This window comes from Xenopus laevis, chromosome 1L, assembly GCF_017654675.1.
Source record: "Xenopus laevis strain J_2021 chromosome 1L, Xenopus_laevis_v10.1, whole genome shotgun sequence".
Taxonomy (NCBI): Eukaryota; Metazoa; Chordata; class Amphibia; order Anura; family Pipidae; genus Xenopus; species Xenopus laevis.
This window is the reverse complement of record NC_054371.1, coordinates 81,876,039-81,901,022: the sequence shown is the minus strand read 5'-3', so window position 1 is coordinate 81,901,022 and position 24,984 is coordinate 81,876,039. Positions and strand designations below refer to the sequence as shown.

The 24,984-nt window shown below is 37.4% G+C and overlaps 1 protein-coding gene across 5 annotated transcripts in view; it reads left to right on the top strand.

The window, feature by feature from the left end:
* Positions 1 to 13,615, top strand: part of grid2.S (glutamate receptor, ionotropic, delta 2 S homeolog) — a 612,233-nt gene extending 598,618 nt beyond the window's left edge. For 4 of the 5 annotated variants that reach the window (XM_018252173.2, XM_018252166.2, XM_041590791.1 and 1 more), the window contains one exon: positions 10,396 to 13,615. In XM_018252173.2, coding sequence (XP_018107662.1) covers positions 10,396 to 10,818 — 423 coding nt within the window. In that variant the 3' untranslated portion in view covers positions 10,819 to 13,615. Of the gene's footprint in view, positions 1 to 1,752; positions 2,521 to 10,395 lie in introns of those variants that run through there. The other variant, XM_041590803.1, reaches the window with a different exon arrangement.
* The last annotated feature ends 11,369 nt before the right edge of the window (positions 13,616 to 24,984 follow it).

Genomic DNA, 24,984 nt, shown 5'->3' with positions numbered 1-24,984 from the left:
GAGTTGCATCTGTTAAAATTGCACCCAATGCTTCAAAGCAATTGTGCTTGCATTTTGATGCAACTCAGGTGCAAGTTGGATCCAATAGGTGGACCTACTACTGCAACATACTGTGAGAACCCTGGAGGTACCACCAGGTCCAGGGTAGTGGTAGCTTTGTGGTTCTCCATTGGCGATAGTTGTGGTTGGACACCATTTATCAGGTTGGAAGCATTAGTCACATGTGGAAGTGCAGGAGTGCCTTAATATATTGTGTATACATATCCGCTCCATTGTATACAATTCATAGAACGCCCGCTCACAAATGACCCCTATAGACTTTTAAATGATTTGAATAGTATCAATTATGTAACCACAACCCATTAAAACTACAAATGACTGAGGATCCAGCATGAACCAGTCAGTTTAAAACACATTTCTTATGATCTCTGAACTCTGTTTTTCCTTCTGTAATTTATGTCCTCCGAGCTCCTGCTTTAAATAATAAATCAGTTCAAACATATTATGCAGACATTACGACTCATTAATAAGCAAAGGCATCAACATCTTCCACAGGGCATTCTTGGAAAACCAGAAATATTATTCAATAAATTAAACATTTGATTTTACATTATAGCCATTGCTCATCATTCACGTAGGCTCAGGGATCATGCGTTTTTATGCCTTATAGAATTTGTAGAGTAAACATCAAAATCCAAGTTTAAATACTTAAAAGCAGAATGTGATCTCCCTCAGCCGAGATACTTCAAGTCACTACTAGCTAGCTTAGAGAAAGGCCTGTTTGCACCACCATTGGGCTTTGTTTAAGTTTTGTTCAAGCTTGACGAAAGGCCAGTGGTGATCTAGAACATGAGGTCATACCTTGTTCTGCATTAAAGGTTTTTTATGTGTTTTTTTTTTTTTTTTAAACCTGGATGGAGCTGTTACTTCTAGAAGAACTATTTTGACAGATGGACAGTAGGTTGCACGTGTGCCTAATTAAAAGAGAACTAAAGCTTAACTAAAGAAATAGGCTAGAAATGTTGTGCATTCATTTTGAGCTTCTGTACCAGCCCAAGGCAACCACAACCCTTTAGCAGTAAAGATATGTGTCTCCAGAGATGCCCCAGTAGCTCCCCATCTTACTTTCTGCTGATTCAGTGTACATGCTCTGTTCTGCTGTCACTCCCTGAGCTTAGGGACCAACTCCCAATATACTTTGTATACAAAACAGAAATGTCACAATATAAGGCTGATTAGTACTTAATACAGATAATTACTACATGTCAGCTCAGAAACCAGTGCAATTAGCAACAGAATTTAATAATCAGCCCTGTAGCATCAGTTTATATTACAGACAAACCTCATTTCTGCTTGATAATTTGCAATGACCCCTAAGCTTAGCTACTCAACAGCTGCTCAGAGCCCACTGAGTATTTGAGTGTTGCAGACACTTTCCAAGATGGTGACTCCCTGTGAAAAGTTTGAAGTCCTGGATCATTGCTGCTATTGAGATGCTGAAACTTTAGGCTAGTATGTTCAGTATATAAAATATGGCATTTTAACCATATTCATTTCTAGGGTTTGGTTCTCCTTTAAGCAGTAGATGTTTTAATTCTTGTTTTTGGTGTTTTATATGTGACATAACACCAAGCTTTATTGGTTGAATATATAATGTGCATCCACTAAAAAAAAAACGATATTTGTTAAAGGTACAGATGGAGTGTCCGGTATTGCAATGATACAGCATGATATTTCTGATGTTTTTCACAGGAGGGCCTTCCACTGAGACCAATGGAGCACAAGGAAGAAATGTGTGAACTTCTTGCATGAAATGTTGTAATACTGAGTGCTCCATCTGTACGAATCAATGCAATGTATGCATTCTGAATGTAAATGTCCTGAGAACGAGACAAGTATCACAGAGGAGAATGTGAATACATTGGTTTCTAAATGGTTTGCTGCTAAATCTGGCACCTTCTGGTGCAAATGAGAATTGCAGCAAAAAATGTTCTGCTCTTCTGCCATTTATTAAATAATAGATAATGAAACTTTGTCTTATTTAGACCTTGTTGCCACAAAATGAGGCAATGATTTAAAAATAACATTCATTTATTATCATACTGGATAGTATTCTGTGCCAAAATGCAATCTAGAATTGGTGCATTTCACATTATCATCCTTGCATTTTTATTTGTTTTGCCTGTATTTTTTGATTATGTCTGTATTTCTTTTGATCTGTGTAACATTGACATTACTATTTTCATTTGTCACTAGAATTTATATTTAATAAAAAAATCTGTCAAAATTCTGCATCATTCATTCTCCACCCCATGTTTATACCAAAGCACACATGTGCCACAAATTGCTCCTTTTTAGTGCCTTTAGTTTCTCTTTTTTAGTGCCTTTAGTAAAGGTATCCTAGACAAGCAATGCTACCTGCATACAGTCTAGTGATTCCAATAACAGAGCTTGTAGCCCCTCTCAGACAATACATTACACAGCATTATTTCAAGTATTTTGAAAGTATAGACTGGCATCCCCACCTCTCCATAATAGGATTTATTATTTACAGGCAGACATCTATGGCCAGGATTCTCTTCTGATAAGCACAAGGCCTAATGGAGCCCTCATCAGTACACCTGGAGTTCAATGCTGATAGCACAAGAGCTACAGATACACAAGCTGAGGAATATGTTCTGTTAAAAAATGATTTTAGTTATTTTTATTGTTTTTTTCTTTATTACAAACCAAAAATGTTCTAGGTATTCACCACCCGCCTTTACTGTAAATACCAAATATATAGAGAAATGAATATAGTAACTGTGCAGAGTTAAGATACCACATGTTATTAAATGGCCTAGTATGTTTGGTATTACCAATGGCAGCATAACAGATCCACAGCTGAACTGACTTTAATTAATCTAAAGGAACTCTTGTAATTCTCATTGTGCACATACAATAGCTGCATTTGCACATGTTTATTTGTCTCCTTTAAAGGAGAAGGAAAGCAACCGAGGTATTTTATTGCCACTAGATTAGCTGGAATAGTGCACGCTAGAATGCTATATTTATTCTATAGAATGTTTTACCATACCTGAGTAAAAAGCTCTAGAAGCTCTGTTTATTTAGGATAGCAGCTGTAGTATTAGTTTGGTGTGAAATCACTTCCTGCCTGAGTCTCTCAATGCTCTGGGCTCAGATTACAGCAGAGAAGTGGGAGGAGCAAACTGAGCCTGCTCACATCCAGGGCAAGGAGGTTTTTGCTGAAAACAGGAAGTCTGATACAGAAACCCATGTGTACACAATAGAAGGAAAGAAATGCAGTGTTTCTTTTGACAGATGACTCAGAGGACTCAAAGCAGCACTACTTTGAGGGTTTAATTGCAAATTTCAGTGGACCTTTCCGATAAGGCTTACTAACTTTTAACCTTTCCTTCTCCTTTAAGATACTAAATTCATTAATTGGTAAAAGGTATCAATGACTATACTGTAGTCTCAAGATCTCCAGAGCTGCAATTTGCTCAAAAGATGAACAAAACCTTAACGAGAAAGCACTAATTTCGTATTTTATTTCATTTTAACAAAATATTATTCAAATGCATTGTTTGTAAACCAGGTACCAGTGTTGGTTATAACACATTCAGACTGGAATTTTTCAGTAACCATAGGGCTAATTTATGAACCTAGGTCAGAAAAATGCAAGTGCAGTCCCCCATAGCAACCAATAAGATCTTGGCTTTTATTTTCTAACTAGTAGTAGACAGAGCTCACTGCCAATTGGTTGCTATGGGCAACTACATGTGTCTCTATATTTTTTCACCATTGTTCACAAATCCCTTATGTGTACAAAAGATAATTGAGGAGCTCATTGTATATTAACATACTTAGTGAAAATTAGTTTAAAAAAAATTTCTTCTTTTTTGAAAAAAAACGAGGCCCAATTTATTTTTTACCAAAAACATTTTTTTTTTTTGCCACCATATTTTGTATGCTTCATAAAAGAAAATCACATCATCCATGATCACTGCACCCTACTGTACATCATCAACAAGGGAAAAGGTTATCCACTATGTTTTGGGGGGGGGTTATAATTTTTTTCCTGTAGATCCCCTGCCCTACAACCTTATTCCAAATAATGGAGATTCTATTTGCATTTGTAGAGGGTAAAGGGAGCACAGTTGCTGTTTACAATATATTAGTCAACAAAAGGTGCTAAAACAAGCCCCATCCCAGGGCATGCCAAAGAACCAAATCTCGTTCTCCCCTTTATATGATGTTTCTACTATATTCTCCTTCGTGCATAAGTTTTCAGCATGGGAATATACAATTATGTTCAATATAAAACTATAATTGAGCTGTTGTATCAACATGCATGAACTTCTTACACTTCTTCTTTATTTTGAAGGGTCATAGTTGCAATAAGTTTAGTCATGTTCTCTCCCCCATTGCAAGTAGTGCTGTGCTTTCCTTCCCCCCTCCTCATTGTGCCTCAGGAATTAGAATGACAGTTCAGCAAAAAAGAGAAGTTGATTTGATAGAAGGAAATGGACTGTGAAAAAGTGTTACAAAAAAGTGGATACAAACTCATAGCCCAAATCATTCTGCTGAGTCGCAATCATTTTAGCAACAAATGGAATAGTCTAGTTGGGCCATAAGACTCATACACAGACATCGCACAGTCTGCTTAGCAGACAACATTGCACCCCTTGTACCTTGCACATTGTTCCAAAAGCAATTGCATATTTATTAGTTTATGTTCAATGTTTTATGTACAAATGGTTCCAAAGGTAAAGCCTCATATTACATATTTTATGGCAAAATAAAGCCAAGCAATGCAGTTAGCATGAATTCATGGGGGTAGCGAATACCGAGACCTGCAGCAATTCTGAAAGACCAGAAGAGTGTGCAAAGTTTTTTCTGCACCTTGCACATATAACCATTGAACCCTCAGGGGATTTACGCTAGGAAAAATAAAACACACACAGTTTGCAATAAAACAGATATAAACTTTATGTAAACTGTATTTAGTAACTGTAAATGCAAATCAAACAATATAGCTTTTACTCTGGGGAACCTGTGTGGACTATCAACCCCTGGCACAGTCTCTCAATGCCACAGTGCCACACCGGGTGGATAAATGCAGAATCACTCCTTTCAGTTCATTGTCCCTTCCCCAAGAGCTCTTATTCCCCAGGTAGAGCTACCTGCCCCAAGGTACCTTTCCCTTTGAAAGTAGTAACCGCTCCCATGTGACAGCCCCCCCCCCGATCACAGTGTGAGGGGAGGGAGGTGGGGGAGAGTGTTGGAGGGGAGGGAGACAGATAGGGGAGAGCGTTCAGAGGGGAGGGAGGAAGGCAGATAGGAGAGAGTGCTGGAGGGGAAAGCAGCGAACATGGACTAGGAGTAAGCAGAAGACAGGTACCTGCCCAGTGCCCCATTCAGTTGCGCCCTAGGCAGATGCATCTTCTGCCTACCCCTAGTTCCAGCCCTGGCCAAAGTATCCAGAGGCAGTAGAAAGAAATTGGCTCTCCTTGATGCTCAAATACTTTCTCCAGCAGAGCAAAATGCAGCCTTTTCTTCTCCATCTTCCTGGAACTCCTTTTAAGCAGCCATGTCACTCTCCACAGATCTGATACTCTTTAGCTGCTGCAGCAGGGATTTTCCTTTCTAAGCTCTGTGGGAAACCCTGTACATTTGGCTCCAAAGTCAGGCACTCCCCCTCTTCCAGGGATGCACTGCGGCGCCCAGCCAATTGGATGGCTCTCCAGCCTGTAACTGGGCTGGATGATGTCACAGACAGAAAAACAGGGAGGCATTTGTCTGATCCCCTATACACACTGCCTTCTTTTACATAAATAACTCAGTTTTGTCCCCATGCTCACTTGGTAAGAGCACTTCTATAAAGGTTACAAAGAACATAAGAAAGTTATATATGATATAGCATCTGCATCAGAATTTTTCAAATTTTTTTAGGTTAGAAAATGCGTTATATACTGTTGTATTTGAGGGTTATCACTTTACCTCATGTAATAAAAAGCAGCAACCAATCAAATGTTTGTAAAGGGGTAAGAATGCTGCTGTAATAATACCTGGGAGGCGGTGGGGACACCCACGCCTCCTCTCCTGTGTGCTTTGTAACACGTCTGGACTTTACGCACACTGCACATGCGTGTCTGTTTTATTTGGTGCACCACATCAGAAATCATTGTGATTGGCACCAAAATTAAATATTTAAAGAACACTCGGCCAATTATTCCTTGCCCAACATAGGTCTATTTCCTATTAGCTCCTGGGTCTTCTTGTTCTGATCTCTGTTCTTTAACCCTTACCTGTCCCTGATTTCTGCTACTACGCTGCCTGTACCTACCTCTGCCTGTTTACTGATCTTTTGGATCCTGATTTGGAACCGTGCTACTGTTTGTGTTGACCCTGGCTTGTGACCTGGACTACATCCCTGACTCCTGTTTTAGCACTGTTCTATCTGATTAGTATCTACCTGACCCTCAATTACGCTCTTTGTTCTCTGTCCTTTCCTCTTCCCTTGGTCCTCGGCATCCGAGTAGCGTAGGGCTCCTTCCAAAGTGAAAAGCAGAGGTTATAGGCAGAAGTGTGCGCTGTGATTGGCGTCTTGGGGTTAGTTCTGGGTTTTGGGACTAATTATGTTACAGCTGGTTGCTATAGATGATAACAACTGTTGACAACTTGGCTCCTAATATTAGATAACAATTTTGGAACATTTTTTATAGCAGTGAATATTTGCATATTTGTGTTTTTTGGCTTTTATTACAGTTTGAAGACAATTATTAACTAGAATTTTATTCTGCACTTTGCACTCTTGAAAGTTTTTTTTAGAAAACTATTTTATTCCATAGTAGAACATTGTTGAATTATAACACAAAGAATTCACAATATACTGCAATTAGTATACTTTTTTTTGTTATATGCATGGTTATGAGACTTCTCTTTTAACTAGGTAATGATATATATGTATCTAGTAGAATTAAGTCAAAGGCAACTGGACATTTAGAGTTTTTCTTGAAAACATTTCACCACTCATCTGAGTGGCTTCTTCAGTTAAATTGAAGAATCCACTCAGATTGGTGGTGAAACATTTTCAAGAAAGGGTTATGTACTAAAATCCGATTTTATCAATTTTTTTTAATAAAGAAAGCTCGACAAAACTCCCATCCACGATTTTACCTTATTTATCATTAAAATAACTTGAAAAAATTGGTTCAGAAAAAAAACAATAAAAGCAAGTGAAAACTTTTCTCCTAAATCGCTCGATTTTTTTCAGGGTTATTGCCAAATTTTTTAAATTATCAGGCTAAAATTGGGAAAAGGACATCTCCCATTGACGTATACGTGATCTCGACAAGTTTGAGATGCTGGGTTTTGGATTCTGGATTTTTGTAGCATCAGCAGGGGCGTAACTATAGAGGAAGCAGACCCTGCGGTTGCAGGGGGGCCCAGGAGTGTAGGGGGCCCAGTGAGACCCTAATTAATTGGCAATTTTAATATATCTTGGTAAAATAGGCCAACTTATAAATATTTTGGGGCCCTAAATTGAATTTGCTATTGGGCCCAGTAACAACTAGTTACGCCACTGAGCATCAGGGTATGATAAATCTCAAAAAATTCAAGGTTTTTTTTTTCCACAAAAAATTTGAGCTTTTGCCCCAAACAAGCCCGACCAGAAAAAAATTGTTTTAGTAAATAACCCCCATAAATATTCATTTGCCTTAATTCTACTAGATACTGTATATTAGGGATGCACCGAATCTAGGATTCAGCCTTTTTCAGCAGGATTCGGATTTGCTCGAATACTTCTGACTGGCCTTACCGAATCCAAAGCCCAATTTGCATATGCAAATTAGGGGCGGGAGGGAATCGCAGGACTTTTTGTCACAAAACAAGGAAGTAAAAAATGTTTTCCCCTTCCCACCCCTAATTTACATATGCAAATTAGGGTTCGGATTCGGTTTGGCATTCGGCCTAATCTTTCGTTAAGGATTCGGGGGTTCGGCCGAATCCAAAATAGTGGATTCGTTGCATCCCTACTGTATAAAAGCATGTTTCAATTATGAATCCCTACACTTTTCAGAGTTGGTATTATTATAACCATAATGTTATGCATGTTATGACTGTTCTTTTAAGTATTTTCATTTCTAGAAATGAGGCAGAGGAATATGGACACTGCTAGTTGTTGTAATATCGTTATGTATAATAAAAGCAGTTGGTTCTATTGCTGACCTTTTCATTTCAGTCCTCTAAAATACATAAACTGATTTATTTATCAGTTTAAGTTCCGGCTGTTCTTTTCCTTTACAAAGGTGTCACAAACAAAAATTATTAAGCTATTAAAGCAAATGGATATTTATTTGACAGTGTTTCCCCCAATATCTAAATTATAACCATAAAAGTGTAAATGTGCAGCTTCTAATTATGATAGAAGAAAAGTTAGTAGTGCATGAGTTTTTGAAGCTGCTGTGATTACAGGTTTATTTTAAAAAAGTACAGACTAAATAGCCCATCATTAAGTAGCAATAACAGCCTCACAAAAGAGCTTCAGCCTAAAATGTGTTTTGTAATCCTTCTACTGTATTCATAGCAGCATAGTAATTGTGTGTCCCAGGAAATTTTTTTTGTGTTGTAACACTAAGGGCAAGGCACATTTTGGAAGAGAACACTATGATAATTGAACAGAAAAGGGTCATATAAGTCATAAATAAAATATATAACATTAAGTTCAAGATCAAGTGCCACGCATATAGAGGCGTAAGATGAGAATTGCCCCTGCCTGTAGAGCTTACATTCTAAGGGAAGAGTTAACTTACTGACACAAACTGACACAGACACTTTCTAATACAATGCCTCATGACAGAATATCACAATTACAGTGAAACTTGATGAATATATGTTGCAATAAAACATTAAACACAGTAATACACTAGTGTTCAAAAGTTTGGCATCACCCAGAAATGTTTTTTTGATAGAAAGAAATTCCTTTTTTTACCAAGGTAACATTAAATTGATCAGAAATTATGGCAATGTACATTCTTTTTCATGTATTGAATTCATAAAACTCAAAGAAATCTCCATCTGCAGCAATTCCAGCTTTGCAGACCTTTGGCATTCCAGCTGTCAGTTTTTGTAGGGAAAATGTCAACCCATGTCTTCTGTAGCTCCTCCTGGAGGTGCAACTGGCTTGTAGGGATTTTTTCTTTGACCTTACGGTGATGCTTTTCCCACAAGAGCATGATAGTGTTGAGGTCTGGCCAGTCCATCAAACAATTGCATAACTATAGAGCCATCAGACCCCGCACTCGCAGGAAGGCCCGGGGAAAAGGAGGGCCTGGACTCCAGGGTCTGCTTCCTCTATAGCCAACAAGAACCCTTTCTCCCTTTCCCCAGCCGCTCTCTTACCTGTGATGGAAAGCAGAGTGTTGCAGCACGTGGCGGATAATCAGTAGTGTCTGGGGGGGTTGGGTGGAGTCTGGGTGGAAAGTGGGCAACGGCAGGAAATGGGCAGGAGGACTGGCACTGACCCCCTCAAGATTTTTTTGCAGGGGGGGCAGCACACTTTAGTTAAACCACTACCATCAAAGACAGTTTTCCAGCTTGGAGCACATAAGTTACACTGCTGGTATATATCATCTTATTGTTATGATTCTTTGCAGTCGTAATATAAAACAAATAATGTTTAATTCCTTAAAATAGGAGGAAGACTTGCAAATGCCATTGACATATTACATTGATTGCATGAAACACTGTTTATCAAACCCAAGACCACATTGTTGCCTAGACTTGAGGCATTAAAAAAAATGCACATTTCTCAAGTCAGTTTTGTTGATTATTAAATATCAAAATAAATAAAAGCGGAAACACTAAAGGATTAAATTGAATTATTTTCCGTTAATTTAAATGACTAATTAAAGAATTAATCACTATATACAGTGCATACAGCTACAAGGTAACACTTATTAGAGCATATATTTTAAAGAAAAGTATTACTTTTGGAATGTTACAACAACTATTTAACAAGAGATTGTTGCCCCCCCCCAAAACAAAACTGTAGTATGGATTATTAAGATGATATAGGCATGAATTCGAGTATAAATGCCTGCATGAGAATATAAAATCTTATATTGATTGCTTATACATTAGCAAGTTTTTTTTTTTTCAGATACATTTTTTTGTTGTTTTTGTCTAAAGGATTTGTTATGCTGAAGCTTTGGTGGTGTAGCTCCTATCAGTGTAAGTTCTAGAATGGGAAATCTGTACGTACTTGGAAAGTGAAATGGATATTAATAGTAAAGTGTATTAGTGAGCTGGTGTGGTAACTCCCCAGCAGCAGATATATAAGGTACCTACTGAATACTGTTCATTTCCCTCTCCTCTTTTTTTCTCCAGGATGACAAAGAAATTGACCTGGAACATCTCCACCGACGTGTAAACAGCCTGTGTACAGATGATGAAAGTCCACATAAACAATTCTCCACCTCATCAATTGACCTAACACCACTAGACATTGATTCTTTGCCAAATCGTCAAACTCTGGAACAAATAAGTGACTTCAGGAATACTCATATAACAACTACAACTTTTATACCAGAGCAGATTCAGACTCTTAGCCGTAACTTATCTTCTAAAGCTGCTTCTGGTTTTTCCTTTGGCAACGTGCCTGAACACAGAACTGGCCCTTTTAGGCACAGGGCACCCAATGGTGGATTTTTTAGAAGTCCCATTAAAACTATGTCAACCATCCCCTATCAAGCAACTCCTTCTCTAGGGCTTAATCTTGGTAATGACCCTGACCGAGGCACCTCAATATGAAATTATAACAGAGTCTCTTCACTGTTTCTTTTAGGACTCCCCTTGCAAGGAGCTTCTGTAAAAATATGGGACTAACATGGATGTATTTTTTTATATCCAGATTAACTATTTTCAAGTTTTGCTTTATCTTCCTTGATTCTGTCTGTAAATGTATTTTAAAGTTTCTCCGTTCACCTCAACATTTCATTCATTGATGCTTTTTTTATTAGCTTCTCGGTTTCTTTAATGTACTTTCTCCCTTACATTTCGCTAAAGCTTTCGCACTAACATCAGTACTCTGCATTATATTCTGTTGCCTCTACTATGAAATACTGTTGTTGGGTCCTTTACCCGTGGTCCAATGGAGAAACCATGCAGTAAGAAATAATAATAATTCAGGCCACAAAAAATGTAAGAATGCAATTTTGTAGACATACAAAAAGCCATTACTATGTCAGTAAAAACAACTCTAAAAGAGCAGTATACATCTATATGTACCTTTGCTTAACATGAGCCTAAAATATAGGACTTGCACGGAAAATGCATTCATCCAATTATTGTAATTATTTTTTTGAAATTGTTTACTATTCTAAAACACTGTTTTGTTTACCTTGGACTTACCCCTCTCCCACTCTAAACAGGGTAATATTTTAGATTGAGATAATGAGCTCTGCATAAACAAACTCCTTTCCCTAAGCTGCAGCCTTTGATAGGCTTTGAGATAAAGGGGTTATTTATTAAAGTCTGAATTCCAAAAACTCAAAAAAATGCATGTTTTTACTACAAAATCCATTTTTGTGGAAAAAAAACCCCCCGAGGATGGAAATCTGAAAATCCGGGATCTCAGACCTACCGAAATTATATATACTGTAAGTTAATGGGAGAAGTACCTATCCTATTTGGAAATTTCTGTGGTCTGCGCTGGAATTTGAAAGAAAAATCAACTATTTCCGGAAAAAGCCTGAAAAAATCTAGATTCGGGTAAAAACTCAGAAAAAAATCATACGATTTGGTCAATTTTTTTTACTGTTTGTCCATAATCCGATTTAATCAATCTTTTTTAATAATAAATAAAGTCCAATCGTGGATTCTAGTTTGGTCTGACTTTTATTATTAAAATACCCAGAAAAATTTGGATTTTGATAAATAAGGCCCAAAACTAGTTCATTATACAGCTAGGAACAAAACTAGGAAGTTGCAAAGTGCAAGAAATAGCAAAAGGCATAGATATATTTCAATATAAAAATGTTTTGCAGAAGCCCTATTGACTGGGCTCATGCTGTAAAAAGTATACTGCCCCTTTTAGTCTGTTTGCACTGTACCAGTGCATATGATTTTATGTAATTGTATAGAATAAAATGTTTTTTTGTAGGTTCCGTATATTTCATGGGAGAAAGCTTCCATTATGCTACATACAGTATGATGTGTCCTTTCCATATGTATGTAAGAGTTGCCAACAAGCACCTTTAATAATGGGCATTAGAAATTGCCCATGTCTAATACTGATTAAGCAAGAACACATAGTACTTTAAAGTTGCTTTAGTAAAGGTGGCTGTTTGTAACAATATTATGTATGTATGTAGATATATATATATATACGTGTGCGTGTTCCACGGCTTGAAATCTATTTTCATTAACATTTGCATACTGAGAATCTAGTTTTCCTAAAATGAGAAGTGATTGTTTTATATTTGGATACGCATAGTATTAATGCCAAATTTCTACATACAAGCAGGTGATCACATCTATCCGTGTGAGCATGAGCGAGTGTGTGTGTATAAGAACCATCACACCATTGCCACCTATACAGTAGAGTGCTAGTAATACTATATATATAAATATATTAAATACAAATGAAATGTATAGTTTAGGTTATTACATCATTTGAAATGAGACATTGCTTTTATTGACTTTTTTTTTATATCATACTAAAATGTTAGATTTGCACACATTCCATAAATTGTACAAATATTGAAATTATTTATCACGTACCAGCTATTTTAATGACTTTTTTTTTCCTTACATCCATGGCTATTGATCACCCCTAGGGTATTTAAAACTATATAGACCTGTTTGCGGCTACATTTTGTAGTTTGACTTCATTTGCTACAACATTATACAGTATATATATAAAACAAAACAGAAAGGTAATAGAGAATATTTGATATATCTTTTGCACAAGTTTATATTATACAGCTCTTTGGTGGAAGCATCCATTATTTACAAAAATAATAGGGCTAGGGTCAGAATAACACGCCAGAGTATCAGAGGAAGTCTTAATGGGCCAGTGAAAAATTCCCTGTGATCCTTTCTTAATTCCACCAAAAGCCTATGGTACCTCTATACCATTTGACACTGTCTCTATCTAATTGCTGTAAGAGTGGGGCCCTGGATGTTAGTTTCTCTGAAGGGCCCCAAAAAGCTTGGGGACATTACCCTTCATGCAGTAGAAGCACTTACATTCCAGAAATGTAGAATACATACAATCATCTACAAAGGTAGGGCAGTGCTGATTAAGGTGCACAGAAAAATGGTTAAATCTGGATGCAGAAACATTGGTCCTGTCTAAATATGAATTCCATACATTACAGAACATACTGTACACACTTTCATTTGCATCCTAGCACACTGAAAATGGACAATAAGGGGCTGCTATACTAACATTTGCACTGATTTTTTTGGATTTTTTTTTTTTCATTTGTGAATATTTGCTTCGTTTATGAAAAATTGAATACTGGACAAAAATAATTTTCTGTCGCATTTTTGCATGTAAATCATATGTTTCAATGTGATTTAATAAAGCTTTTTTAGAGTTTTCTGCAGGTGCTCTGAGGTGATGACAACCATTATAACCTATGGCAAAATGGTATCAGAATTTTCATCATTCGGTAAAAATAAGGATTCAAAATACATTTTTGTATACAGGGATGGGATCTATTGTCCAGAAAGTGCCATAGATTCAATTTTAAGCAAATCATTAAAATTTTTACACATTATTTCCCTTTTCTCTGTAATAATAAAACAGTACTTTGTACGTGAGGATAACTAAGCTGCATAAATCCAGATTGGTTTCTGTTTTTTATTTTTTTTAGAAGACAAAGTATGTTGATCACACATTCACCCTTATTCTGTTAGTTAATAGACCCCACTATTATTTATAAGCTGCACAAAAGAAGCCTTTTTTACGTGGCGACAGAAACAGGTTGAAATTGAGAAAATCATTTTTCTGAATGTTAGTAAATCAGCCTCTAGGTACACTATATGGCCTAAAGTATGCAGACTCCCCTCCTAAGAATTGCAACTGGTTGTTTAAGACACAACCCTTATTGCCAACATGGATACCAATACATTATACAACTCTTGCCAGATCTGTTCATCCTACTTTGTAGAAGACCCTGTCCTGTTTCCACCAAAGAATAGCCATGTGCAAGGTAAGGTCCATACAGAATTGGTTTCCAAATTGGTTGGGAGTGAAAGAACTTGACTAGCCTGCGCAGATCCCTGATCTCAACCCAACTGAACATGTGTAGGTTGTAATGGATTGGAATGCTAACTTTGAGGCAGTCCTGATCCCCAACATCAGCCCCCAACTTAATTAATGTTCTTGGCTGCCTGGAAGCAATTCCCACCAACAATATTCCAAATTCTAGTAGAAAAACTTCCCAGAAGAGCAGAAGCTGTCTAAGCAGCAAAGGAAGGACAAACTTTATATTAATACCCTAGGTTTGGGAATGAGATGCTGGGCAGGCAGGTATCCACATACTTTTTTCCATATAGTATATTTTCATATGCAAATAGTATGCATGCAATAGGTCAGTTATCACAGAAAGTATGCGGGGAATGGAGACCTTTTACACTATGGCTGAGGTGACAGAAAGCCTCAAGCATACAAGTGGCATAAACAACCCCATAAAATACACAATGTCTTTTACACTGTGCATATATATTTCCTGCTTCATATCTGTACTGAGTTACAAGAGTAACTGATGCATATACTGCTTCATGATTGCATAACTATTAATGCAAAATCAAACTCTAAGGTACCTCTAATGAGAATATGTTGCTGCTAATGCAAAAATGTCTGGCCTTTCTTAGCATATATGTATTAGTCACGTTTATTTGCCAAAGTCCTGTACTTATTGCAGTACCTATGAAGATATGTTAAAACAAATGTGTAAAGCTGAGGTGGCCTTAATTATTCATATATTATATATACGTATATATTTTATAAAGAAAAAAAAACATGCAGGTCCTCTCTTTATCAATATGGAGTCTGAGAAGTATAGATACTTTCTATGGCTTTTCTTGTTAAGTACAACAAGATTGTACCTACTTCCATGCAAATTTTAGAAACGTGTTTAAATTTAAATAATGCTTGATAACGGACAAGCAAGAATTCTACCTTCTGGTTTTATTGTTGTTGTAATTTGGCCACTGTAGGGCACTGTCTCCTTACATTTTATGTTTTTTTTTTCATTTCATCACCATAATCAGCAGTAAGCAGCTCTTATTCACACGAATAAATACAGATATTAAGATAGGTATAGTTCTGTTGTGGCAAAATGAATTTTACTGAATATTTCTGCTTCTGAATATGGTAGATTTATTTCTTTTAAAGGGATTCTGTCATGATTTTTATGATGTCGTTTTTATTTCAAAATTACACTGTTTACACTGCAAATAATTCACTCTATAATATAAAATGTTATTCCTGAATCAGCAAGTGTATTTTTTTAGTTGTAATATTGGTGTGTAAGCAGCCATCTCAGGTCATTTTGCCTGGTCATGTGCTTTCAGAAAGAGCCCGCACTTTAGGTTGGAACTGCTTGCAGACAGGCTATTGTTTCTCCTACTCAATGTAACTGAATGTGATGCAGTGGGACCTGGATTTTACTATTGAGTGCTGTTCTTAGATCTACCAGGCAGCTGTTATCTTGTGTTAGGGAGCTGCTATCTGGTTACCTTCCCATTGTTCTGTTGTTAGGCTGCTGGGGGGGAAAGGGAGGGAGTGATATTACTCCAACTTGCACTAAAGAGTGACTGAAGTATATTAGAGTACAAGTCACATGACTTGGGGGACCTGGGAAACTGACAATATGTCTAGCACCATGTCAGATTTCAAAATTAAATATAACATATAACATATAACACATGACAAAAATGTGTTCTTTTGAGAAACTGATTTCAGTGTAGAATTCTGCTGGAGCAGTACTATTAACTGATGCGTTTTGATGCATTTTGAAAAAAAAAAATTCCATGACAGTATCTCTTTAAAGGTGTCCTAATGAGAAATAGGGCAACTGTTTAGTAAAAGGAATCTGAACCTTATATTTTATTCTAGGAGAGTAGATTTACATTTGTCCCAGTCACAAATCAATTAATACATTATTTTACCGCACATGCCTTGTCTACTCTTGGCTGAAATGTATTTGCCATTTGCACAAAGCACCCTGTGCAATTCTAATGCGGCACTGGGCTTCCGGATGTTGACATATAATGCATTGCTGTTATTAGGGGTCCTCAGATTGCGCTCACTCTTACTGGAGAATGACGGAGGTGACTGTGTTTACTCAAGTAGAGTTCTGTAGTTTACATGTAAAATATGAATATTATTTTTCTCTCATTATTCAGTTACTGTACTACATCACCACCACGCTCGGTGACATCCATAACACCTGAATGGTGTTTTCAGCTCTTGTGTATCATGTTTCATAGCTGTTGTTTTTATACATAACCTACGAAAAAGTTGCTTTTGGGTAAAATGTAAAAATTCATTGAAAAGAAAAAAAGTTCTATTCTTCATAAATATTTTTGATGCTGTTTCTCCAGAAAGCATCTTGTATTGCCACTTTTTGTACTAAATCTTCATATATTGTCTACTGTGTAAGGCAGATGAGTTTCTAATCATGCAGAGGCCATATTGTTTTTAGGGGAGGGGGTACAAGCGTCATAAGCATGCACATCTTGCGGCATCCATACCTCGGATTTTTAAAAACAAGGAATCAATATAATAAAGCTATGTAGAGACAAAACAGATGTTGCAGTGGATTTAGAAAAAAAATAAATAACTGTTAGCCATGTACAGTATTCAAAATAGGCCCATTTTGATGTGCTGCCTATTTAAAATAAAATTTAAAAAAATTCAAATACAGAACAGTTTTGGAGGCCTCGGTTAAAAGTGGCAGATCTTTCTGTGTATAATTTGTTTAAATAATTTGTCTAATAAAATTGTTTTCTAAACGTTTTCTCTTTTCATTTTTTTTATGAAGCATGAAATTGCACCTCATCATTGTGATTTTACCAATCACGCTGAAAGCCTGGAATTTACAACTTATTTCACACACCTAGTCAGATAAAGAGAAAATACAAATTCTTCTCTGTCATGTTCTCCTATTTTCTTGTTACCTGATGCTCTTTGATAAATGCTTCAACTGACAAATTCTAAAGAGAATTACGCTTTTGTCTCTATACTGGTATGTCCATTGTACAGAAAATGTTATCCAGAAAGCTCAGAATTACGGAAAGGCCTTCTCCCATAGACTCCATTATAATCTAATAATTCACATTTTTAAAAATGATTTCCTTTTGTAATAATAAAACAGTACCTTGTACTTGATCCCAACTAGGATATAATTAATCCTTGTTGGAGACAGAACGATCATATTGGGTTTAATTACTGTTTAAATTATTTTTTAGTAGGTTGAAGGTACGGAGATCCAAATTACGGAAAGACCCCTTATCCAGAAAATCCTAGGTCCCCAGCATTCTGCATAAGGGGTCCCATACCTGTATCTTGATGGCCCCCCAAATATGACTTTAGAATGTTTTTCATTTCTTTTTGGTTCTAGAATGGATAGAATCAGAAGCGCTGGAAGTGTATGTGTTTGTCCACAGGGTAACTGCAGTTTTACTCTGCAGTGTGAGAATAGTGGTGTAAACTCCACCCCATGGGGCATACGTATGTCCACAAGTACAGTGAGTATTTTCCCCAAGAAATCTGAAGCCTCTGCAGTTGCAAAGAGGCAATGCTCCTGCAGCTATTGTGCTGTGCCTACCGAAATTGCATCACATTTGCCAAAATTAACACAACTGCATGTGTGCTTTATTGCAGATTACTCACCATGTAACTGATGTAAGTGCTAGTGATGGCTGAATCTGACCCAATTCAATGAAAATTCATGCCACGGCTAAAAATGTGTTAAATGCAGTCAACTGGCTTTTTTAAGCACAACTTTTTGTTTCTTTTTTACTATATATTGGACATTTTTTTATAGTGAAACGCAGCAAAAATTTTGCTCAACCCTAGTGTGCACCCTATTCATTCAGTGCAACAATTGGCAGATCCCAGAGGGAGCGTTGGAGCTACAACCTGGTCCAGAGTTGATATTCGCTCCTGGGTTCCCATTCATCAATAGGCGCAGTAGCACTCAATTTGGAAAGGAAGGCAGGAAGCACTGATTGGTGCCAGGCACAACTATATGGAAGTGCAAGGAGCTAAAATTCGACACAAGTACCTTTAATGAAAATGGTGTTAAGTGCAACTGACTGCAGCAAAAGTAGGGGGTCCACAACTGCACTTGAGGATGTACAAAAAGAAGTGAATAGCATAGACAGTTAAAGCCATAAGAAGTAATACTTCATCCTACCCATATGGTACTATAACAGTACAGCTCTTATGTATGGCCACCTTTGTATTGTTCCATTTGTTTGAGCTGTTAGAATCAGGACAGCTCCTCTTCATTTCCTTTTGGCAGCTGATGGAAATGCTTCTGATAATCCAAGGTCCACTAGCATCACAAGATTATCACTCTAGTCTAAAGGGACCCCTGACTGGCCATACTCGCCCAGAAGTTTGTTTGAATTGTAGCACTGATCTTGTAAAAAACATATAACATAACACCATGGAAGGTGTAAGCTTATAGGGCAACATGAAGAAAAGATGGTGCTATTTTCAACAGCCTGGCACCAGCAGTACATATGGAAACTGGCAATAACTGCTAATGTGGACAGGTTTCAGGCAAAGAACAACGTACATAAGTAGTAAGAGTTTGATTCCTTCTAAATCAATGGCAAGCACCAAAGTTGGTTTCTGATGTTTCTTCAACAATCGACAAATGGATTTATTCTATTATATAACATTATTCTAATATGGCTCTACATAAAAAAGCACCATGCACAGATATAAACTAGCACTACTTTTGTGTGTGCATTTATGCACAGCCCATAATACGTGGAGGAAGGACAAACTGTGATACACACTCTGCTTATCACAGTAAAATGCCACCACTCTTTATGCATTTTTACAGGATTTTAAAGGCATATCTTTCAATGGTTGAAAGCTAGCGTTCACCATATGAGTTAGGGTGCAGTGCTGAAATGTGCCACTTGTACAGTTACTGAACTAGAGCTCCCTACTCGTTTTGTAACCTTTGCTAATATACTGGAGAATGTTGTTGACCAAACAATTGGGAAGAGTAAAATTATTCCCATTACTTTGATATCCATAAAGGATGTTGCATCAATACATTATTAGCTTATACTAAAATTCTGGCTGCACTTGCTTTTCTATATAAAGTGCAAAAAGTATTCAGATGCGAAGGTGCCTTGAATTTGGAAGTGTGTATTGCACCTGAGGAAGGGGTTGTTCTCTGAAAGATTGTGCAACGTTTCTGCTGCAACAAATGATTTAAAGGCAATTGCTGGCAAGCACTGGTGTGCTTTGAGCCTAAACTATGAGTAGCCTTGGAATTAACACCACACTTGAGGGCTTAAGCCTAATGAATCACTCTTTAACATGGTTTCTGGTCAGTGTCGGACTGTCCCACCGGGATACCAGGAAAACTCCCGGTGGGCCCAGGTGCCAGTGGGCCCTTCTGCTTCTAAACATTTGCTTTATTTCATGGCAATTCCTTATTTCCTTAACAAAGAGGCTAAATAGATGTAATAATAGATTATAGTATGAAAAGAAAAGAAGAGAATAGAGGTTGAGTGAGGAGAGGCAGAAAGCAGTACTGAGAGTGGGCCCCAGATCTAAGGTTTTTGGTGGGCCCCTGGTGTCCCAGTCCAACACTGTTTCTGGTGCTACTTTCACATTATTAATAAAGCAATATAATTATGAGTAAAGCATAAATGTAATTGGTGCACAGTTTACCAATGGAGATACCAATCTGCCTCTATAGTGATAAATTGTGTGCAACTGACAGCATACCTCCCAACATTTTGGAAAAAAAGATTTGGCGCGCAGTGAAATTAGTTTGACCGTGCCCATTTTGTGTCCACACCCCCAAATTGCCATGTTCATTTTACAAAATGTGTCAGGTTATTAAAGTTAGAACACGTTTCTGTGGTTTTTATGTGTTATTACAGTTTTGCTGATGAAGGTGAATTGCCCTTTAAGCTGTGAGTCTTAGTTCGACCAAGCGACTTTCTGATCTTAAATTGTTACAAAAATATCTAGGTGTCTATTCTGGGCTCTCTGACAAAAGCCAATTAAGTTAGAAACATTGTATATTTTCCAGTGCAGGAGATCAGAGAAAGTCAGAACATTTCAGTAACAAACCCAGGACTGTCCTACAAAAATCGGGACAGTTGGGAGGTATGTGGTATGTGCATACCAACTAGCTCCCTTCCACAATTGTATACATTCACTGAAAACTAAGATATTAATGATGTCACAGTTCCCCTTTAATAAACACAGACTTTGTATTACTTAGCATAACTAAGGAAAAAACATTCACATGTATGTACACATGTATAGCAGAGGCGTGCAAATGGGACTATTTCTATATATTATAAATATATAATATGTATACACACACATATGTGATGCTGTTCATGTATACTCTGACTTTCAGGGTGGCTGTTAACCCCACCAACGAATAAGACTAAGAAGGTTATGAAAAAACTTTCTCTTTTTGATGTTAAACATGTAGTCAGGTCCCACAACCACCCCATGTGTAATCCCAGCTTGAAGTCCTACTTCATAACCCTGTAGAGCAGCATGGTTGTCATTATGAGATTACAGATTTAATCTTTCTGTTTGACAGTAGCAATCCCAGCACACAATCATCACTCTGCATGGACAGCGAGTAGGGCATGCAATACAGAAAAGGGACGCAGAAGAGCAAAATATCTAGGTTTTGTAGCTGTCCCACCCACTTGTTAATTAAAAGATATGACCCCCTATCCTTGTTCATACACTCCTTAGTTTGGGAACAACTGAGTTTAGATATAAAAGTGTAAATTGCTATATTTTGTCTTTTTGTGCAATATGCTGATGATTCAAACTAAGGGGGTAAAAGCCAGCTGAGGTCATGGAACACCGAGGCGACTCCTAATATCCTCATATTTTGCTACAGGGGGTACTTTATTTATAATAATCCAGAGGACAGCGGTAAAATGTATGTAATGCTTTGCACATTGTCATGGGGGCAGGATGCACAGACGTCGGGAGGAGGCCCCTGGAGGATTCTTAAATCAGAATTTCCGCTCTTCTAGTGCAAAGAGCGCATGTGCCCTTTCTGAACTTGTGATGCCGCCCCAAATCCAAGTAGTAGCTCGGAAAGTCTGGCTCAAGCGACCCGGATCCCCTGCTTGATGCGATCCTCTGTGGGAACCCTGCCATAATTAGGGTAGTGGTAGCTCCAGGGTTTCACAGCATCAATGGGTGGATTTGTGCATGATTCTGCAAAAGTGGCACTTGCAGCTACATTTTTAAATTACCTCAAATGTCTCTACAACAAGAGCACCCACTGATCATGCAATGGAAACCTGGAATTATTGGCAAACTGAAATGAGCAATAATTCCAGGGTTCCGACAATGGGTTGCATTGATAGTTTCAGCAGACTCGCGCAAAAGAACGTCATGTTAACATATGGGTGCAACGGCAGTGGCCACAACTCCTGCTTGACTGCAATTACCTAATTCCAGAGGGGGGTGCTGTATTGTTGTTATGATTTGCATACAAAAATTGGACTTTGCACAATGTTCTATGTTTGACCCTTGTGGTGCTATATTATAGGGAAGATGCAGCTGATTGTCAAGAGTTTATGTTGGTATAATTTGGCTGTATCAGAAACAGGACTGTGTCATAGTAATACAATGTAAATAAAAAGATTCAGTCCTTCTATAGGTTCTTCTGTTCTTTTACATCATATTATTGAAGGAAATACAAACAGCAGCAGGACGGGGCTTAGATTTTCCTTTAGTTATTTGACAATGGTTTGAAAGAACCACTCTGAGTAATTTTCAGCAGGGAGGCTGCTCTTTAACCTCAGGCGATGCAATTCCCACTGTGAAAGCCTCACTCAAGCTATAGCCAAGCACAAAAACTAAAATAGGTCTATATCCCTATGTGCTGAGAGGGGACTGATAAAACATATAAATGGTGCTTTCTGCACTGTGTGAAGCAGAACTGTGAATTGCCTCCCCATTCATTTAACTTTGACCCCCACAATCTCCACTTATTTAAAGGATTACTTCTTCAGTTACCTGCTTTTGTAGCAGAGCCTTGTATTATACTGTAGCATACACTATTACTATACTATACCAGCCCTGGTCAAATCATTTTATCTTCATCTCCATTATATCTAACACATAGTTTTTATTTAATCTCTTCTTATTTGAACGTTGAGAACATGTTTTTCTTCTCAAGAGATTCTGGGATATACTGAGAGGGAGCTTAATGGAAACCAAAGAGTGATAAGGGAACAGAAAATGAATGTTAGCAGAAGATATTATGTGAGATGGGGAAAATGGAAAAAAAAAAAAACATAACACAGATAAAAGCATAAAACAGATATATATACAGCATCCCATCATTTATTGCCTGGGCATAAGCCTGACACCTATTGTTGTAGCTCAGGGATCTAAAGTCTTATACTGTATACAGACTGTTTGCACTTTAGCTACATTAAAAACAGGGTTTTGGTAATACAATAATAATCATATGGGCTCCTGCTCAGGTCAGTGTGGCCTCTGACCTTCTTACAAGCAAAATGATCATAATTTTTCTTTTTAAACATGCACAAAGATCCAACACTTTACAAGGGTTATGTAATATAACGCACTAAGTTTGCCAAGGAGCAGTAGCCTATAGCAACCAATCAGCAAGTAGCATTTACTGGTCACCTGTTTAAAAGCAAGCATCTTATTGGTTGCTATGGGTTACTGCTAGTGATGAGCAAATGTTTTCATCAGCCATGGATTTGCAGCGAATTTCCGAATTTTGCCATCTGCAAATTTTTCTGCAAAATTGTGGCAAAAATTTGCTGCAATAAAAGACAAGAATCTCACTGAGACAAAAAAGTCGCCATAAGAAAAAAACTCCCATCAACTTTATCCACATCGACAAGTCCATTACCCAGAGCTGACCAACATATTAACCCTTTTGCTGCTGACTATGTAGAATACGCACTGCATGCATAACAGAGATTCTACTTTTCTGCATTAAGTTTCTGGTACTTCACCTTTACATTGATTTATCAAGAATAGTGATCATTTAAAAAGTGAAGATTAACATTACACATTATAATGGCTTATTTCACCCATCAGCCTCAAAGAAAGATAATATGCAGCGTGGTTTGGTTCCTGTCTTGAGGAAATAATTCTTAAAGGTGAAACAATGTTTTTAACCCTTTTTTAAGATTAACAATAATGTTTTTAAAGTGTTTGAATAAACTTAGCATTTTACAGAAAGCCCGTTAAAGGGCATGTAAAGGCAAAAAAACAAAATCCCATTGGGGAAACCTATCTCCAATATATTTTAATTAAAAAATGTGTACTGTTTTTATAAGAACCCTGACTGTATGCAGTGAAATTCTCCCTTCATTTACTACTGTGGATAGGAATTGTCAGATGGTCCCTAACTGCTGAGCAGGGAAACAATCATACTTATGATCATACTTACCAGCCATGCAGAATTCAAGCAGCTTTGTTTATGACGATCCCTAAGCAGCCCAGACCACAATGAGCATGTGCGCAGTCTTAGTCTTGCAAAGATGTTTAACAAAGTTACAAGATGGTGACCCCCTGTAGCCAACTTTGAAAGCATAAATTATTTGTTTGATTAGGCTTGTGGTGCTATAAGTTCATTTTTATATTTAGTATACAAAATACAGCATGTCTAGCCTTATTCTATTTTAGATTTTATATGCCCTTTAAGGGTTGCTAGAACTGCTTGTATAAAAGAACAGCTGTGTGAAATTGATGGTTAGCCTATGACTAAGGGATTGGCTCCCAAAACGCGTTAGGCATTGTCCAGCAGTCTGCTATAATGAATTTTTGTCCGGAAGTGCCGTCCATTTGTGGAGTTTTTTACATTGACTTACATATGTTTATTCCAAAATGCCCGATTCTTAGCAACCTTTTGGTTAGTCTTAATTTTTTATTGATTTGAAATTATTTTCCTTCCTCTTCTGTGTCTAAAGTAGAAATTGCTCAGAGTTTCTTTAGCTACATTGTGCTAAAAGTTCATTTTAAATTTGAACTACCCCTTTAAAGTTCACTGGGGCTGTGTATTGTTACTGTATGTGTAACTGTAGGAGCAGCACATGCTTGCCCTATTGAAATATAAACTAATTAGTTCTTATTTGCTGTTTGAATAATACAGCAGTAAATGAAGGAAGAATTTCACTGCATACAGTCAGGTTCTTATAAAAACAATTTTTGCCCGGAAATGCTGTCCATATGTGGAGTTTGTTACATTGTTACAGTGGGGACACTGAGGACTGAGCCCCTGGCCAGGGGAATAGCAGTGAGCTGAGCCGTCTCCTTTATTTTTTTTCCAGTAAGTCAATGTAAAGGTGAAGTACCAGAAACTTAATGCAGAAAAGTAGAATCTCTGTTATGCATGCAGTGCATATTCTACATAGTCAGCAGCAAAAGGGTTAATATGTTGGTCAGCTCTGGGTAATGATCATATAGTAATCCCACCTGGTATCTCATGAATGTACAATGCATGAGAATAACTGCTGTCAAAGTTTTAGCTTATCCAGCGTGTCTGGCGTTCTTGCATCCATTATTTTTCCATGAGTTTTCCATGAGCATTCTCATGACTGCTTTAAGCCTCACAAATGTACAGTACATGATCATTTCAAAGATATACTGGATTCTGTTCTTTCAAAGTGAGTTTAGCTCTTAAAAGCATTTGAAACAAGCTGCAGTAAAAAATCAGTGTCATGTAAATA